Source organism: Malus domestica, chromosome 17 (genome assembly GCF_042453785.1).
Source record: "Malus domestica chromosome 17, GDT2T_hap1".
Classification (NCBI taxonomy): Eukaryota; Viridiplantae; Streptophyta; class Magnoliopsida; order Rosales; family Rosaceae; genus Malus; species Malus domestica.
This window is the reverse complement of record NC_091677.1, coordinates 3,517,897-3,532,551: the sequence shown is the minus strand read 5'-3', so window position 1 is coordinate 3,532,551 and position 14,655 is coordinate 3,517,897. Positions and strand designations below refer to the sequence as shown.

General features: G+C 38.6%; 3 protein-coding genes across 3 annotated transcripts; 2 read left to right on the top strand and 1 right to left on the bottom strand.

Annotated features, from left to right (window-relative positions):
• The first annotated feature begins 439 nt into the window (after positions 1-439).
• Positions 440-2,610, top strand: LOC103404430 (small ribosomal subunit protein uS4y). The gene is made up of 3 exons (XM_008343339.4): positions 440-601; positions 1,258-1,639; positions 2,198-2,610. The coding sequence occupies exons 1-3, from the start codon at positions 574-576 to the stop codon at positions 2,379-2,381; spliced, it is 594 nt and encodes a 197-aa protein (XP_008341561.2). The 5' UTR covers positions 440-573; the 3' UTR covers positions 2,382-2,610.
• A 3,526-nt stretch (positions 2,611-6,136) lies between these two features.
• LOC103404432 (uncharacterized) lies at positions 6,137-7,445 on the top strand. The gene is made up of 2 exons (XM_008343340.4): positions 6,137-6,651; positions 7,228-7,445. Exon 1 carries the CDS (start codon positions 6,152-6,154, stop codon positions 6,617-6,619), a length of 468 nt encoding a protein of 155 aa, XP_008341562.4. The 5' UTR covers positions 6,137-6,151; the 3' UTR covers positions 6,620-6,651; positions 7,228-7,445.
• A 608-nt stretch (positions 7,446-8,053) lies between these two features.
• Positions 8,054-10,220, bottom strand: LOC103404433 (tubulin alpha-2 chain-like). Its single transcript, XM_070817300.1, has 4 exons — positions 9,909-10,220; positions 9,558-9,792; positions 8,973-9,343; positions 8,054-8,810 (listed from the first exon to the last, which is right to left on the bottom strand). Exons 1-4 carry the CDS (start codon positions 9,999-10,001, stop codon positions 8,157-8,159), a joined length of 1,353 nt encoding a protein of 450 aa, XP_070673401.1. The 5' UTR covers positions 10,002-10,220; the 3' UTR covers positions 8,054-8,156.
• Between the last annotated feature and the right edge of the window lie 4,435 nt (positions 10,221-14,655).

Below are 14,655 nucleotides of genomic sequence, written 5' to 3'. Positions count from 1 at the left end.
AAATACAGTTTGTCAAACGCTCAACTACTTTATTTTACACCTAATTATTCTTAAAGCTATCAAATCAGTTTTTTTTTAAGTGCAACAATCTCAAACTGGCCCTGAATCGCCAAATTGTTCAACAGTAGTTTGGTTTTGATTGGCTTCGCCTCCATTTTATGTAACCGAATCAAAACGCACCTTTTAATGGTTGATGAAGCTATGATTTGAAGTAAAACCGATCCAAACCAGACCGCGCCCATCAAACTATTGTATAAATGTCTTTAGTCGATTCAGTTGGACCCGGTGTACACATAGAGGTAGGCAGCCCAAAATTAGATTCTTACGTCCGAAATGGGGAAAGTCCAATCCAAAGGTAAAGGGCTTTTTCCACACAAGCCCAGCACAACACAGGGGCAAATTTGTCATTACGCTCGCTCCACTAGGGTTTAGCCAGTTTAGGGTTTGCATATAAATCGAAACACAGCCCCATTTGCGTCGTCCTCTTCTCTCAGAACTCGGCAGCGCGAGCCTCCCGCTCACCCACCCACTCTCTCACTCTCCTTTCTGGATCTGACCTAGGGCTAGCCAGCCATGGTGCACGTCGTCCATTACCGCAACTGTAAGCCTCTCATCTCCCTCTCTATCTCATATCTATGGAGCAATTAGGGTTTCGATTGAGCTGTTTATCTGTGTTCATAGATTTTGATTGCTTTCTTGTCGAATGATTTTAGTTGATTTGTTGGTTTTATTATTCTAATCGGTTGAAGTTTATCGGGTTTTTGAGTTGCTCATTTGTGTGAATCGTCATTTAACTTTGATTTCGTTGATTGGCCTCCTCTTAATGCAGCATTTGCAGCCAAATGAGTGTTTAATATGTATTTGTACAATTTTTTTTCCTTTTGATTTGACTGGTTTTTCTTGGATTAATCATGTTGGCTTTGTTTATGCTGGATCTAGCTAAATCACGTTTGGTTTTATGTTGAAAAATCTTGTTCTAAATTGTTTACATTGAAGCTTATTATCGATTAAAAGGAAAAAAAAACCCGAAAAAGTTACGTTTTAGTATAAAGTTTGCTGGATAGAATGATTTTTGTTACCCGTTATTGATCCGTTTCTTTATTATCAGTTTCCGATGTTATCTAAGAATTGAAAAGCGGTGTACGCTTCAGTATTGAATTGCAAGTTTTGAATTATGATTTTGTTCTTGTCAATATTTGATATTTTTCAAAGAAATTTTGTATTGAAATGTTTATGCATTATGATGTGTGATGTCAGATGGGAAGACTTTCAAGAAGCCGCGTCGTCCTTATGAGAAGGAACGTTTGGATGCTGAGCTGAAGCTTGTTGGAGAATATGGACTCCGTGCAAAGAGGGAACTGTGGAGGGTTCAGTATTCTCTGAGCCGTATCCGTAATGCTGCCAGGGAACTTCTTACCCTGGATGAGAAAAATCCTCGCCGTATCTTTGAGGGTGAGGCTCTTCTTCGCAGGATGAACAGGTATGGCCTTCTGGATGAGAGCCAGAACAAGCTCGATTATGTGTTGGCTTTGACTGTGGAGAACTTTTTGGAGCGTCGTCTTCAAACCCTTGTGTTCAAAACTGGTATGGCCAAGTCCATTCACCACGCCAGAGTTCTCATCAGGCAAAGGCACATCAGGTATAAACCTTGTTACTCAAAATGTCGTTTGTGTTATCTGTTTGTTACATATCTATAGGTGGCAGGCGTGGGTTAATAAGATGGCAATTTGTGTACCGACATGGTTGATTGTCTTATTTGTTAATTGAGCTTCAAATTGTTTTGTTAATTGACCTTCACATTTTCTAATTATTTCTTTTGGTTATTACTTGTTGTCTGGTTATTTGTGCGAGTTTATGTGGTTAATTGTCTTGACTAAGTGGGTTAACTGCATGTGTCTACTATCTTTATGATGTTATTTGTGAACACACATTGTTCATACTAAGCTTGTGTTCTTTGGTATTATTATTATTATTATTATTTTCAGATTAAGCATAGGGAAATGAACATTCTATATCTATCTATGTTTTTGGATGAAGGGTTGGAGGGCGGGACTTGGGTTTTTCTATTTTATCTGCTGGAACCATCTTTGTCGTCCAGCACTATGTTCTCGCGGAAATGAAATGCGGTGTATGTTTTGTTAAGTTTGATGTCAAAGCTTGTGGTGTTTATTTTTCAATATCCTTCTTTCATTGCCAGGGTCGGAAGGCAGGTGGTCAACATCCCATCTTTCATGGTGAGGGTGGACTCCCAGAAGCACATTGACTTCTCTCTCACTAGTCCCCTCGGAGGTGGGCGCCCTGGAAGGGTGAAGAGAAGGAACCAGAAGGCCGCTGCCAAGAAGGCTGCTGGTGGTGATGGCGACGAAGAGGAAGAAGAATGAAGTGGAGGCCTCTCAATTTAGAAGCGTTTCGATATCATGAGCCTTGATTTTACCGACCTTTACAGTTTATTTTAGCGGATGTTATAAGCGTTTCTTGCTCGTGTTTTGTTGCGACTAGAGCTCAAATGTTTTGCTTTAAATACCCTAAGTAATGAATTTTGTGTTAGCTTATTAAAACTTTGGATCTATGTCTCTAATTCCATTGCGCTGTTTGCTTTGATTTGATGAATCGTCCTGTGTTTTTTTTTTATTTAAACTTTTTTTTTGTTCTCCTGCACTGTTAATACATGCGTATGAGTTAGATCCAGTGTTTTGTTTACTAACTGTTTGGATCCGATTTTACACTATTGGTTCATTGTGTTGAAACCATTGGATAACTCCAAAATTAAACAGATTTTCTCGATATTCCTATTAATTTTAATCATTGTAATTATCTTGAGTGAGATCTTTTGAGTCTGAGGAGATCGGGATGGATTAAATGGGATTAACATGGTGCGAGAGTTGTGAAAGTCTACAAAGTCATTCCCTTTTCGCTTGGTTAGGGATTGAAGTAATCATAACTGATTTGAGAAGTATGCAGCACGTGACGATTGGATTGTTTCACAGTCAAGTTGAGTTGGTTTGTGATTTTTCATTTGAATTAAAGGAATTTTAACGAAAAATTTTCGGTACTATTTATTTTAATGAAAAATCATATATTGGTACTATTCATTTTACCTTTTATTTTGTCATTATCGGTAAAACTCAAAGTTTTCAAATTATTTTCTTGTTCTTTTGAATTAATGAAGATTGCATAGAGATAGGCATGCATGCAACATGAGGCAGAGACAAGTCCATGTGGCTCCTTATTATCGACATAAAGCCCCATTTGAGATAGAAATACATCTCATCAAGCACGTGGCCTCATCATGAAATATTATTTGGCTTCGTGCATGCACATGATATTATTTGGCTGCCAAATGATGGGTAGGGGGAAGAATTGTAATTGAATTGCGATTCTTTACAAAATTGCATGGATGCATCTGCACGTACAACTCGGGAAACAGAGTTTTGAATGGAAAAAGCATCCCCATCCAATGGGTTTACATTTGAAAAATAGTCAGCATGGGAGGAATAGTGTAGTGTAATAAAAATACAGCCACTATAAATACAGAGCCGCATGCAACATTCAGGAGCTCCCTCTAAATCAGCACAAAAATTACCTTTCGCAAAACTTCTCAACAATCCTGAGAATTTTATCCTTTTCCCCTTTCTTAGCATCAACACATCTTCAGTTTGGATAAACAACACTGTGAAGGCAACCGGCGACATTTTCAGTTTGGATAAACAGCCTTGGAGCCATAGAATCAGCCGATCCAGGAGCACATTCAGTTTGAATAAACAACGCTGCATCGAGACTGACTGGTTATTTATCCAAGTCTCGGTCGACAAAGATTTTCCAATCCTTGTTGGTATATGTCATCTCATTAGCCTTCTCGGCGAAGTAAGGTATTACAGGTTACTACATTCGGCACATTGAAAGCCGAATTTGATATTGAACTTTCCAAAACTAGCAGCTTTGTCTTTAAGCTCTAAGATCCAAAGGCCGAGACGTGTTCCTCAGCCGCAGTCGCAAGATCAATAAGTCAATAGCGCGTCCAATGCCACATCAATATATTTTACTCCCAGTCGAACTCAGCCGACGAGTTGGCACGTGCCCGCACACAACCGAATGACGTAGTTAGCTTATTAATTACTTGGCTTGCGCACCACGCAGGTTTGATAGTTTTTAGGATCAACACTAACACATACAAAATTGATAAATACATGTCTCCTTATCTCACTAATTTTTTTCTCACTTTTCTTGAAGTATTTTTTCCAAATTTTGCAATATCTTTCTCAACTTCTTTTGTCCTGAGCATTTTACTCGGAATTTCATTTTCTAACCGTAGCATATGTAGGTTTGCATGTCCAAACTACCTTAATTGATTTTTCTCATCTTATCTTTAATTGCGGCAATTCTTCCTTTTTCGCGAATATCCTTGTACTTTATCCTGTAATTTCTCATGCATCAATCGAAACATTCTTATTATGCTATACTCATTTTGTGCATGTGTTGATTTTTACCTATTTATATTCTGTATCATAAAGCATTGCTGATCTTATTTCGATCTTATAAAAAAAAATTCCTTAAACTTTAATAGCATACGACAATCCCACAAATTCACAACACGCTCGTAAAGTACTTGCCTTGATCTAAATTGCTTAATTTGCGTTTCAATTATTAATGTCTATCAATATAGCGAGAGGTGTCCAAATTTCTTTTGTAGTTAAGGAGTTTGGGTCTCCATCTCTCTCGTGCACGTAAACAAAATCATACGGTATCACGTTTTGCATTTGAAAAATCGAATTAGGTGGGGTCCCTCCCACGTGTTCCATGTTAACTCCGGTCCTAGATATTTATCTCATTGCAATTCCACTCCACCACGTTTTCTGTTTTTATACTCCGAGTGGCCATGCTGACAAGGTTTTGGATTTGACTCGAAAACCCCCTTCAAATCTCATGCATGCCACTTGTCCCATTAATCCCCAACAGGATTCTCATTGGATCCGGTAAGATCTTAGAGATTCATAAATCGTATTCGTTTATTATACATCATACGATCAATTTTTATCATTTGATGTTTGTGTTTAATAGATGATGAACGGACATAATTTACGATATCTACAATCTTCACAAAGAAGATCCGACGAAGATGCGGATTCTCTTCCCCAACCTAGTCAAATACTTGGCTATTATTAATTCCACGTCGACACCACTTAATCAAATCCCTAATGTTGATTCTATCAGGGATTAGTTTAGTGTGATTAATTATTCTAGAAAAAAATGTTGTTCCCACTTTTTGCATAAGTGAATCTTCTGTCTCGATGTTGTGTGGCATTGCTATAAATCAAACACGTGTCATGTTGTTGCGATGATGGGACTAGATCCTCTTTTGAGCTAAGGATGGGGATCCTCCTGAGCAGCCCATCCGGAACGTTGAAATTTGATCCAAATGCTCCAAACATAGAGCTTCTTTAAAAGTTATAATAATTGCAGCCGTTGAATCAAGTTTGAACGGCCAGGATGGGCTGCTCATAAGGATCCCCATCATGAACTCAAGAGAGGATCTAGTTCCGCGATGATGTATATGTAAGTTCGATTTTGGTTTGAAGGACTATCAATTAAGAAATTTTAACAATTCATGGTAGATTAATGTCAAACTGAAACAATCAAACTACTCAAGAATTTACTTACGAACATGAGAATAAGATGGGACTCAGTTGGGCAGCTGCCCTAGCCAAGTTTTTCCTATTCTAAGAGATAAAAGACGTGATAATGTTTGGTTAGCTGTTATGCTCGAGTTCTTCCAACTCTAAGAGAGAGAGAGACAATATAATCGTAATTTTGGTGAAAAGGCAACCGCTTATAAAGAACTCTCATACAATAATAGTAAAAAAAACAAATGACAATACGTTATTAATTTAAAATACCGTGATAATCTTATTTGAATACGGTTAAACCAAGTTGCTAATTGAGTTCCATACAAAACGGTAAACGGCCTCATCCTCCTCATCGAGACGACTACGACGAAAAAGGCCGTTAGAGCAGTCTCCAAGTCGTGGAGTTTATAACAACCTCATGTCCCGTCAGTCTACCACGTGGCCACCCTCGTTCTCTCTCATTATTTCCACGTGTCGACCTCCCATAAGTTTCCACCGGCAATAAAGGTTATAAAACCTCGGATTCCATGCCAGAGCCCTCGTTCGTCCAAAGCCAGAGCTCTCGCCACTGCGCAATACGCACCGTTTCGACCAACATGATGGCACTTCGCAAGCAGGAGGAAGAGAACCGGAACCGGAACCGGAACGAGATTCGGGAGATGATGGAGGAGGTCCGGCGGAGCATGCCGTTCGTTTCGTCGAAGGAGAAGAAGGCGTGTACGGACGAGCGGGAGGAGGACAGCGCGGGGTCGTCGGAGGAGATGGAGTCGCCGAGGTCGGTGGGGCGATGGCGGAGGAGGACGACGAAGGAGGGGTGCGTGATGCACAGCCAGGTCTTGAGGATCAGAGAGGAGGACTCGCATCTCGGCGAGAGTACGGTTCCGATAGGTGCTGCTGCTGCTGCGGCCGGCAAAGATTATCACGGCATGGACGTTGTGCTTTTCTCCCGGCCAATCTTGCCTTCCTCGCCTCTCAAGAAAACAATCAACGCATAGTTTGGGCTAATTATTCTGCTAATCATGTTCAGGTTTGTTAATTTTTCCTCTGTTTTTTTTCTGAAATTGATTGATTAATTCGTTGCTTTAGTTTCTTTGATTTCCTTAGGAAATTCTGACCGATTTCTGGAATCGGTGGTGATCTTGATTGTTTCAAATCTTGATCTGCAAATTATTTGAGGATTTGGTTTTAATTGTTTATTCGAACCTTGAGTTTTTGACCATAGCTTCTGTTTGGATGCTGGGAAAATTCATGGTAATCAAAGTTCATACAGGATTGTTTTGATAATTTTCTCAGAAGTGTGGATTTTCTTTTCAGAAGTAAATGACTATTTTTCAAAATCCTCTGATAAGATCAAAGCAAGTTCTGAATTTCTCTTAAGATCGAAACTAGTTGTGAGATTAAGAAATTGCTTAACTTGTTTTCGGTTGAAGAAATCACAATTTTATTCGTTGGTCCATATAATTTTCTCGGCATCCAAACGACCCCTTCAAACTTATCCGATTCTTTAATTTTCTTTTGACTATTTCACTTTCCCTCCATTTGTCTGTTTGGGCTTGGCCCATATTCTTGTTTGGATCGTAATGGGCTCTTCTTTTTCGTTTAGGAGGAAGAAGTTGATGGCTTTCATGGTGAAGAAAAGAGCAGCAATGAAAAATTCCGAGGAGATAAACGAAGAGTTAGAATTAAGTTCCATCTTTGTTTTCTTTTTTCTTTTTTTCCTTCTTTCTTGGATAAAATTGTAGTCAGTTTGTTCTGCAAACTTTTCTGTACAGTTAAACAAAAATACTTTTTTGATAAATGATCAACAGCACTTTTTGATAATTCGGTTTCCTTGAAAGTATTTTTGAAATAGCTGAAAATTTTTTGGTGACAATATTTTTAGAATTAATCCCTAATCAGAAGAGCACTTGAATCACATAACTGATGTTTCTTGCAAGAAGCAATTCAAGCACTTCTAGAAGTCAAAAGTATTTTTCCTAAAATTGGTTTCAGTAATTTTAAAATCGTTTTGTTAACGTGAAACACCGGCCCGAGGGACACATGCCCAAAGGAGGATGAATAGTGCTTAGAAGGGGTTCGAAGAATTGAGAGATTCGGTGTACATAGCTAAAGTCCAAGCACTCACACACAATCATTCTAGTCTTTGTTGACCTCATCAATTTTTGAATAGTGCTTAGAAGGGGTCCGAAGAATTGAGAGATTCGGTGTACATAGCTAAAGTCCGAGCACTCACACACGATCATTCTAGTCTTTGTTGACCTCATCAACTTTTGAATAGTGCTTAGAAGGGATCCGAAGAATTGAGAGATTCGGTGTACCTCTAAAGTCCGAGCACGTAAACACACGATCATTCTAGTCTTTGTTGACCTCATCAATTTTAAGCGTTAACATGTTCCAATTGAGCCGAAAAACATCATCACGTGACCAAATTGTAACAAAAGAAAGCATTCCATTCATAATAAAATTCGACGAGTTTCGTTAATCTAGAACACATTAACAGCTTTTTTAAGCTAAACCAACAACTACCTAACTCTAATACTCATCGTCTTCACCATCGTCACCTTCAGCAGACTCAAGCCCAACTTCCTCATAGTCCTTCTCGAGCGCCGCCAAGTCCTCCCGAGCCTCCGAAAACTCTCCTTCCTCCATGCCCTCACCCACATACCAGTGCACGAAAGCACGCTTCGCGTACATCAGATCAAACTTGTGATCAATCCTCGAAAACACCTCAGCAACACTTGTGGAGTTGGAAATCATGCACACAGCCCTCTGAACCTTGGCCAGGTCGCCGCCAGGAACGACAGTAGGAGGCTGGTAGTTGATGCCGCACTTGAACCCAGTCGGGCACCAGTCCACAAACTGAATGGTCCTTTTAGTCTTGATTGCGGCCACGGCCGCATTGACATCTTTCGGAACCACATCTCCCCTGTACATCAAACAGCAGGCCATGTATTTTCCGAGCCTTGGGTCGCATTTCGCCATCATAGACGCCGGCTCAAAGGCGCTGTTGGTGATCTCTGCAACAGAGAGTTGCTCGTGGTAGGCCTTTTCTGCGGAGATCACAGGTGCGTATGACGAAAGCATGAAGTGGATTCTTGGGTAGGGGACCAAATTGGTCTGGAACTCCGTCACGTCCACATTGAGTGCGCCGTCGAAACGCAGAGAAGCAGTGAGTGAGGAAATAACCTGCACAGAAAACACAATTGCCCATCCACATTAGCAAGAAACGCACAGGAAACCAACTATCAAACACTTCGACTGCACAAGAGTAAATTATCAAATGCTATAAGTTCACACGGGCAAATTATCAAACACCTTCGGTGCAATGAAAGCTTCAATCAGTTTTACCTGAGAAATCAGCCTATTGAGGTTGGTGTAAGTGGGTCTTTCAATGTCGAGAGACCTGCGGCAGATGTCGTAGATGGCTTCGTTGTCGAGGAGAACCGACACATCGGTGTGCTCCAAGAGGGAGTGAGTGGAAAGCACGCTGTTGTATGGTTCAACGACGGAGGTTGAGACCTGAGGAGACGGGTAGACTGTGAACCCGAGTTTCGATTTCTTTCCGTAATCGACAGAGAGCCTTTCCAAGAGCAGAGATCCGAGGCCAGAGCCGGTTCCACCTCCAACGGCGTGGAACACCAGAAACCCTTGAAGCCCGGTACAGTTATCCGCAAGCTTTCGGATTCGATCAAGGCAGAGATCAACAATCTCCTTCCCAACTGTCGGAACACGAACACAATAAATCAAACGAGAATAGGTCGTACCCAGTGCACAAGGCTCCCGCTTTACGCAGGATCTGGGAGAGGTGAATGTCGGCTAGCCTTACCCCATTTATGGAGAGGCTGCTCCCAATAAATCAAACGAGAATCAACGGAATTATTTAGCATTTTGAAATCGGAAATTCGAAATTGGGGTTGTGAGAGAGTTTCTTACTTGTGTAGTGGCCTCTGGCGAAGTTATTGGCGGCGTCTTCTTTGCCGCTGATGAGCTGCTCCGGGTGGAACAGCTGGCGGTAAGTGCCGGTCCTGACCTCATCGATAACGGTAGGCTCAAGGTCCAAAAACACGGCACGGGGGACGTGCTTTCCGGCTCCGGTTTCGCTGAAGAAGGTGTTGAAAGCGTCGTCTCCGCCACCGACGGTCTTGTCACTCGGCATCTGGCCATCAGGCTGCAAAAAAAAAAAAAAAAAAAAAAATTAAAAACAAAAATCCCAAATTACATTTACGACAGAGAGATAAACAAAACCCGGTACCGAAATCGGGGAAGAAATCGAAAACAACAGACCTGGATGCCGTGTTCGAGGCAGTATAGCTCCCAGCAGGCGTTTCCGACTTGGATTCCGGCCTGGCCGATATGGATGGAGATGCACTCTCTCATTTTTCTCTTTTGGGTTTTGTTTTCGTGAGAAGAGAGAGCAAGATGCGCAGAGAAAGAGAGGAAACTTGAAATTTGAGGATTTGAATTTGTGCGAAGGATGAGATTTGGGAATTTATAACGGTATTGAAGCCAAGAAATCGAGTGGGTTCAAATTTTCAAAAAGCAGAGGTTTGGTGGGTCCCAGCTGTATGTGACCGTTAGATTAGAAATTTGAATTGTGAAAGAGCGAGAACCGACTTACCCTAGTTTTATTGGACTGGGCTCGCCTTTGTACAAGTTTCAGTTAGCCCAGTTTACAAATGGACCTATCAAGCCTCGGGCATTTGGGCTTTGGACTGTTTAGTCCTGGTCGTGTGCCCGCACCCTTGAATCTAAGCTCGAATCCCCTATTTGTGCCTAAATTATAGTAGTTTACAATAAAATATCGCCGTCTAAAAGTTTGTGTGATCGATGACACTAATGATTGGGTTAAGTCGAATCTCTAATTGGTAATTTGAAAATGATAAAATAACAGTCGCTCAAGTTTGATTCTCACTCGACTCCAAAAATAACATTCTCAAGACACTACTTGAATTAGTCATTCTATGAATTGCACGGTTGATTTTTGTTATTGGGTTTGCCTTCTTTTCTTGGTACTACACACTAACTTCAAAGTTACTCGAAAATGTAGAATATGAGAAACAGATGTATCCTTAATACCATGTTGGTTTAGAAAGTCTAGTAAATAATATACCTATTACCCATTTCACATTTGCTAATTTGGTTTAAAGTCCACACATTCTAACCAAGACTGATCATGACCATCATTTTAAGAAGATGAAAATTTGATTTTCTAAATGTAAATCCCTCCCAAAGCTCATCATGTTCTTACTTTGCGGCCAACTAACCATTCAATTGTATAATGACATGTGACGTACCGTTCCGTGTTTCGAGCACACTGAAAAATTTCTCCGTTCTCACAACTAATCATGATTAACACTTTGTGAAAAAGTTGTTAGATTCCAATTTCCAATTGTGACATCTTATTTTTCTGCTGTTGGGTCCATTTGGGGCCTATTTAATACACATGCAATGTTTACTTCTAAACAGTTTTGTATCAGCTTTACAGACATCCTGGGGCATAAAACATGCTCGCAAACTTTACAGAAAGTTTGCAACTTTGAGAGCCCATGCTTGTGTTTCTTTTAGCAGCTGTGTCATTGCATCTTTCCGAACACAAAAAGGTATATCGGAAGGAACGAGGCTGCAACCGAATTGTAATTCGCGAGATACGAACTAAATACCTACGTTTTTATGAAGCAGAGATTAGGCTCAAAAACTTCAAAATACGAATAGCGTTTGGACTATAGTCTCATGAGTTACTAAAACTTGTGATAGTTGCATTAATAAGTTTACACATTCGAGAAAATCTTGTGTGCAACATCCCCGTATAGGGCGATATATTCAATGGAGGAGGGTTGGGCGTGATCATATACATCTCTTTGTGACGAGGTATGTGTGGATGACTGACATGGTTTTGGTATGTCTATTGCCCTATGTATCTCCCATGACTTTAAGTGTCGTTTGGAAGGCTGAATGAGATTCGATCTTAGAATAGAATTGGATTGGCAATGATTGGTTATGATGTACTTATAACCTGTGCATATGGATAGGTTAAATAATTCACTATATTGTGGATTCATAACTTATCATGTCCAGTTATGTTTATCTAACGTTTTGACACAACAAATAACAGACTAAATGCAAATCTAGTTTGATTGATCACAACCTATCCCAACCAACGTACCAAAAAGCTCGAGTTTCTTGCCCTACCACTCAAAAGGATGCAAGGTACGTAGGATTGATTGACGTGGTTCTACTGCCGGATTCAAGAAATTTTCTTTTGTAAAGTAGGAAAAATAAAAAGTTATTAGACAGAATAACTGAGATTGTGACAATTTGGGGGTCCCCGAAGTGTGGTGTGGTGCAGATGAGTTTTCACCTCTTTTCCCATGATTTTCCGGTATTCGTTTGACATTGATCATGAATTTTGAACATAAAGCTGTCTTCAAATAACAATTCACTGGCTCATACAAATTGAACCCATTTTTTAATTAATTGAAAAATCAAATAAAATACTTTAGTTATTTTTAATCAAATCAAGTACTTTAATTATTTTTAAGTAATTTCTGTGCAGCCGAATGAGCACAGACTCCAAAAATGTGGTCCAGGCAAAGCAAACATATAAGATTATAGACTCTTTGTCTCCAGATTGTGGTCCTAATTTAATTTAATTTAATTTAATTCTTTCTCTGTTCCAAGCGGCTTCTACTTTCGGATAAATGGTTATCTCTCAATCCTTTTCTCCTAGCCCATTAAATTTGAGAATCTGAACCGTTGAAATTTGATCAAACGGTTAAAACTATTATAACTTTTAAAGTGGTCCCTTGTTTGTAGTCGTTTGATCAAATTTCAACGGTCTGTATCCTCGAACTTGATGGATTAGGAGGAAGGGATCCTCTTTCCCTACTTTTGCATGCTGGCTGATAATTAAAACTTCAAAAAAAATGTTTAACAATGTTTAAATGTTTAATTAGGAGTATAGATTCATAAGGGCTCCTTTAGAACTATTTTTAAAATGATAGAAAACGTTTTTAGAAAAAATGTTTTTGGATTTCAGAAGTACTTGAAATGTTTTCTGCAAAAAACATCAGTTATGTGATTTTTTAAGTGTTTTTTTTCAGGATTTATTTGCATTTTTACTAGGAATTGACTTCAAAAATATTTTCACTAAAATCGCTTTCAGCAATTATAAAAATACTTCCAAACAAGATCCAACTAAATTAAACCCTAATTTGAGAAGCATATCACATGCTTTAGTGTTAGCAAAACATCAACTAGGACAGGAGTAGCTCACCAAAACATAGTAGTGTCCCCAAAAGGACATACATTGCCACTGAAGCCACTCCAACTTATAGGGCTTTAAAACACTTGGGGCTATGTCTTTACTTTTACATAGCTTCTTCCAACATATTAGGCAAAGTTTTCAGACCCATTGGGAGTAGGTCAACAAATTACACCACTTGTCTGTCAAATGAAATGACTATTTTGATCAAATTTTTTAAACTTAGTCGAATACTGGTTGGTTACTTACAATTAAGCAGTTAGTTCTCTTGCGAGTTAGATTTTTTGAAAGACGACAAACCATATGAATTTGTTAACGTGAAGAATTTGTTTGGTCCTAAATAATATCAAGGTTATGGAGAAAGTTTGATATTAGATATGCGACAACATGTGTTCCATCATTTGTTAGTATCAAAAGCTTTGCTAACATCTTTCCAAGAAGATGATGCTAGGTTAGTTGTAACTTTTCAATTCTTTCTTTGTGATTTCTTATCAATTATAATATGATTAAGGTTGAATATTTTTCAATTTTTGAATTGCAATTTGTCATCACTTGTTTGTCAAGTTCTTGTTCCTAGTTTTCAGTTTGGAACTTTGAGAAATCAATCCAACTAGTAATTAATGGTGGTTTTTTTTTTATTCTTTCAAAGAAATCGAAACTATAAGTTCTAATTTACATGGGCTTGTACTTTTATCTATACAATCTAATCAATCGACATAACCCGCATTTACAATTAGTTGTAAATTTATGAAAACAACTTTCATACGTCAAATGTATGCCTCATTTCTTCTTATCACACACATTATGCTTAGAAAAGAAGTAAGTATGTACTCTGATAGTTTTTTTCGGATTTTTAGGAGATAAATAAAAATTGCGCTTTTTGGTTGAGCCCTTTTTTTGGGTTGGCCAACTGCTTGAGCCCATATTGTGTTGGCCCAAATACAAACCCTTCCTCCCATAAAGAAAATGTTTGTCTGAGCCCAAATTGTGTCCATAATTTTGGTTAATTGGTTAATTTTTTTTTAAAAGTAGCTTCTTAAAAAAGTTGGAGCCTTCATTGTGATTAGTAAATAAATAAATAAAGTGCTTTTTTATTTATTAAAATCATGGATCCAAAATAGCAAAAAAAAAAAAAAAATCAACTCTACACTTGCTTCTAAAAAAAAACGTTATTTATTTATTTATAATTAAAGGAAGATGAACAATACCAATTAATGAAACTTTCATATTGACAATCCTACCTCTATCTTTTTTTGCTAATAGCACTTTTAATACTATAGTTTACCAAACACTTGTTTTTTCACAGTTTATTCTAGCAGCACAACATAAGTAATTTTGAAAAAAATATAAATTAGAAACCCCAAACTAGCCCTTAATATTATATCAAATGTAGCTTACATTAACAACAAAAATGTGACATTTGATACAACATATGATTCTAATTGGGCTAATGGACAATGGAGATATGATTAAGAAGAAGATGATGATAGTTAATGGAAGCTAAAGTTTCACACAATTTGATCACTTTGTTGGAGTTTTTGATTTGCCAACTCACCTACTCCTTACATGGCAACTATCGATTTGTATTTGTACCTCACTCCACCAGACAAAAGATATTAACCTTTTCAAATTTTAAGACCACTCAACTTAATCATGATTTCCAAGGACAAAATGCATGATAAATGGAGTGCACAAGGAAATGGGTCCATGTATTGCTTTGTAAATGTAACCTTTTATCTTGATACTTTATGCACTATAACATAGAAAACA

Coding starts and splice junctions, on each gene's coding strand:
- LOC103404430 (XM_008343339.4), top strand. CDS start 574: ATGGTGCACGTCGTCCATTACCGCAACT. Junction 602..1,257: donor CGTCGTCCATTACCGCAACT/GTAAGCCTCTCA, acceptor GTGTGATGTCAG/ATGGGAAGACTTTCAAGAAG. Junction 1,640..2,197: donor ATCAGGCAAAGGCACATCAG/GTATAAACCTTG, acceptor TTTCATTGCCAG/GGTCGGAAGGCAGGTGGTCA.
- LOC103404432 (XM_008343340.4), top strand. CDS start 6,152: ATGCCAGAGCCCTCGTTCGTCCAAAGCCAGAGCTCTCGCCACTGCGCA.
- LOC103404433 (XM_070817300.1), bottom strand. CDS start 10,001: ATGAGAGAGTGCATCTCCATCCATATCGGCCAGGCCGGAATCCAAGTC. Junction 9,793..9,908: donor GCCTCGAACACGGCATCCAG/GTCTGTTGTTTT, acceptor TTTTTTTTGCAG/CCTGATGGCCAGATGCCGAG. Junction 9,344..9,557: donor CGCCAGAGGCCACTACACAA/GTAAGAAACTCT, acceptor GTGTTCCGACAG/TTGGGAAGGAGATTGTTGAT.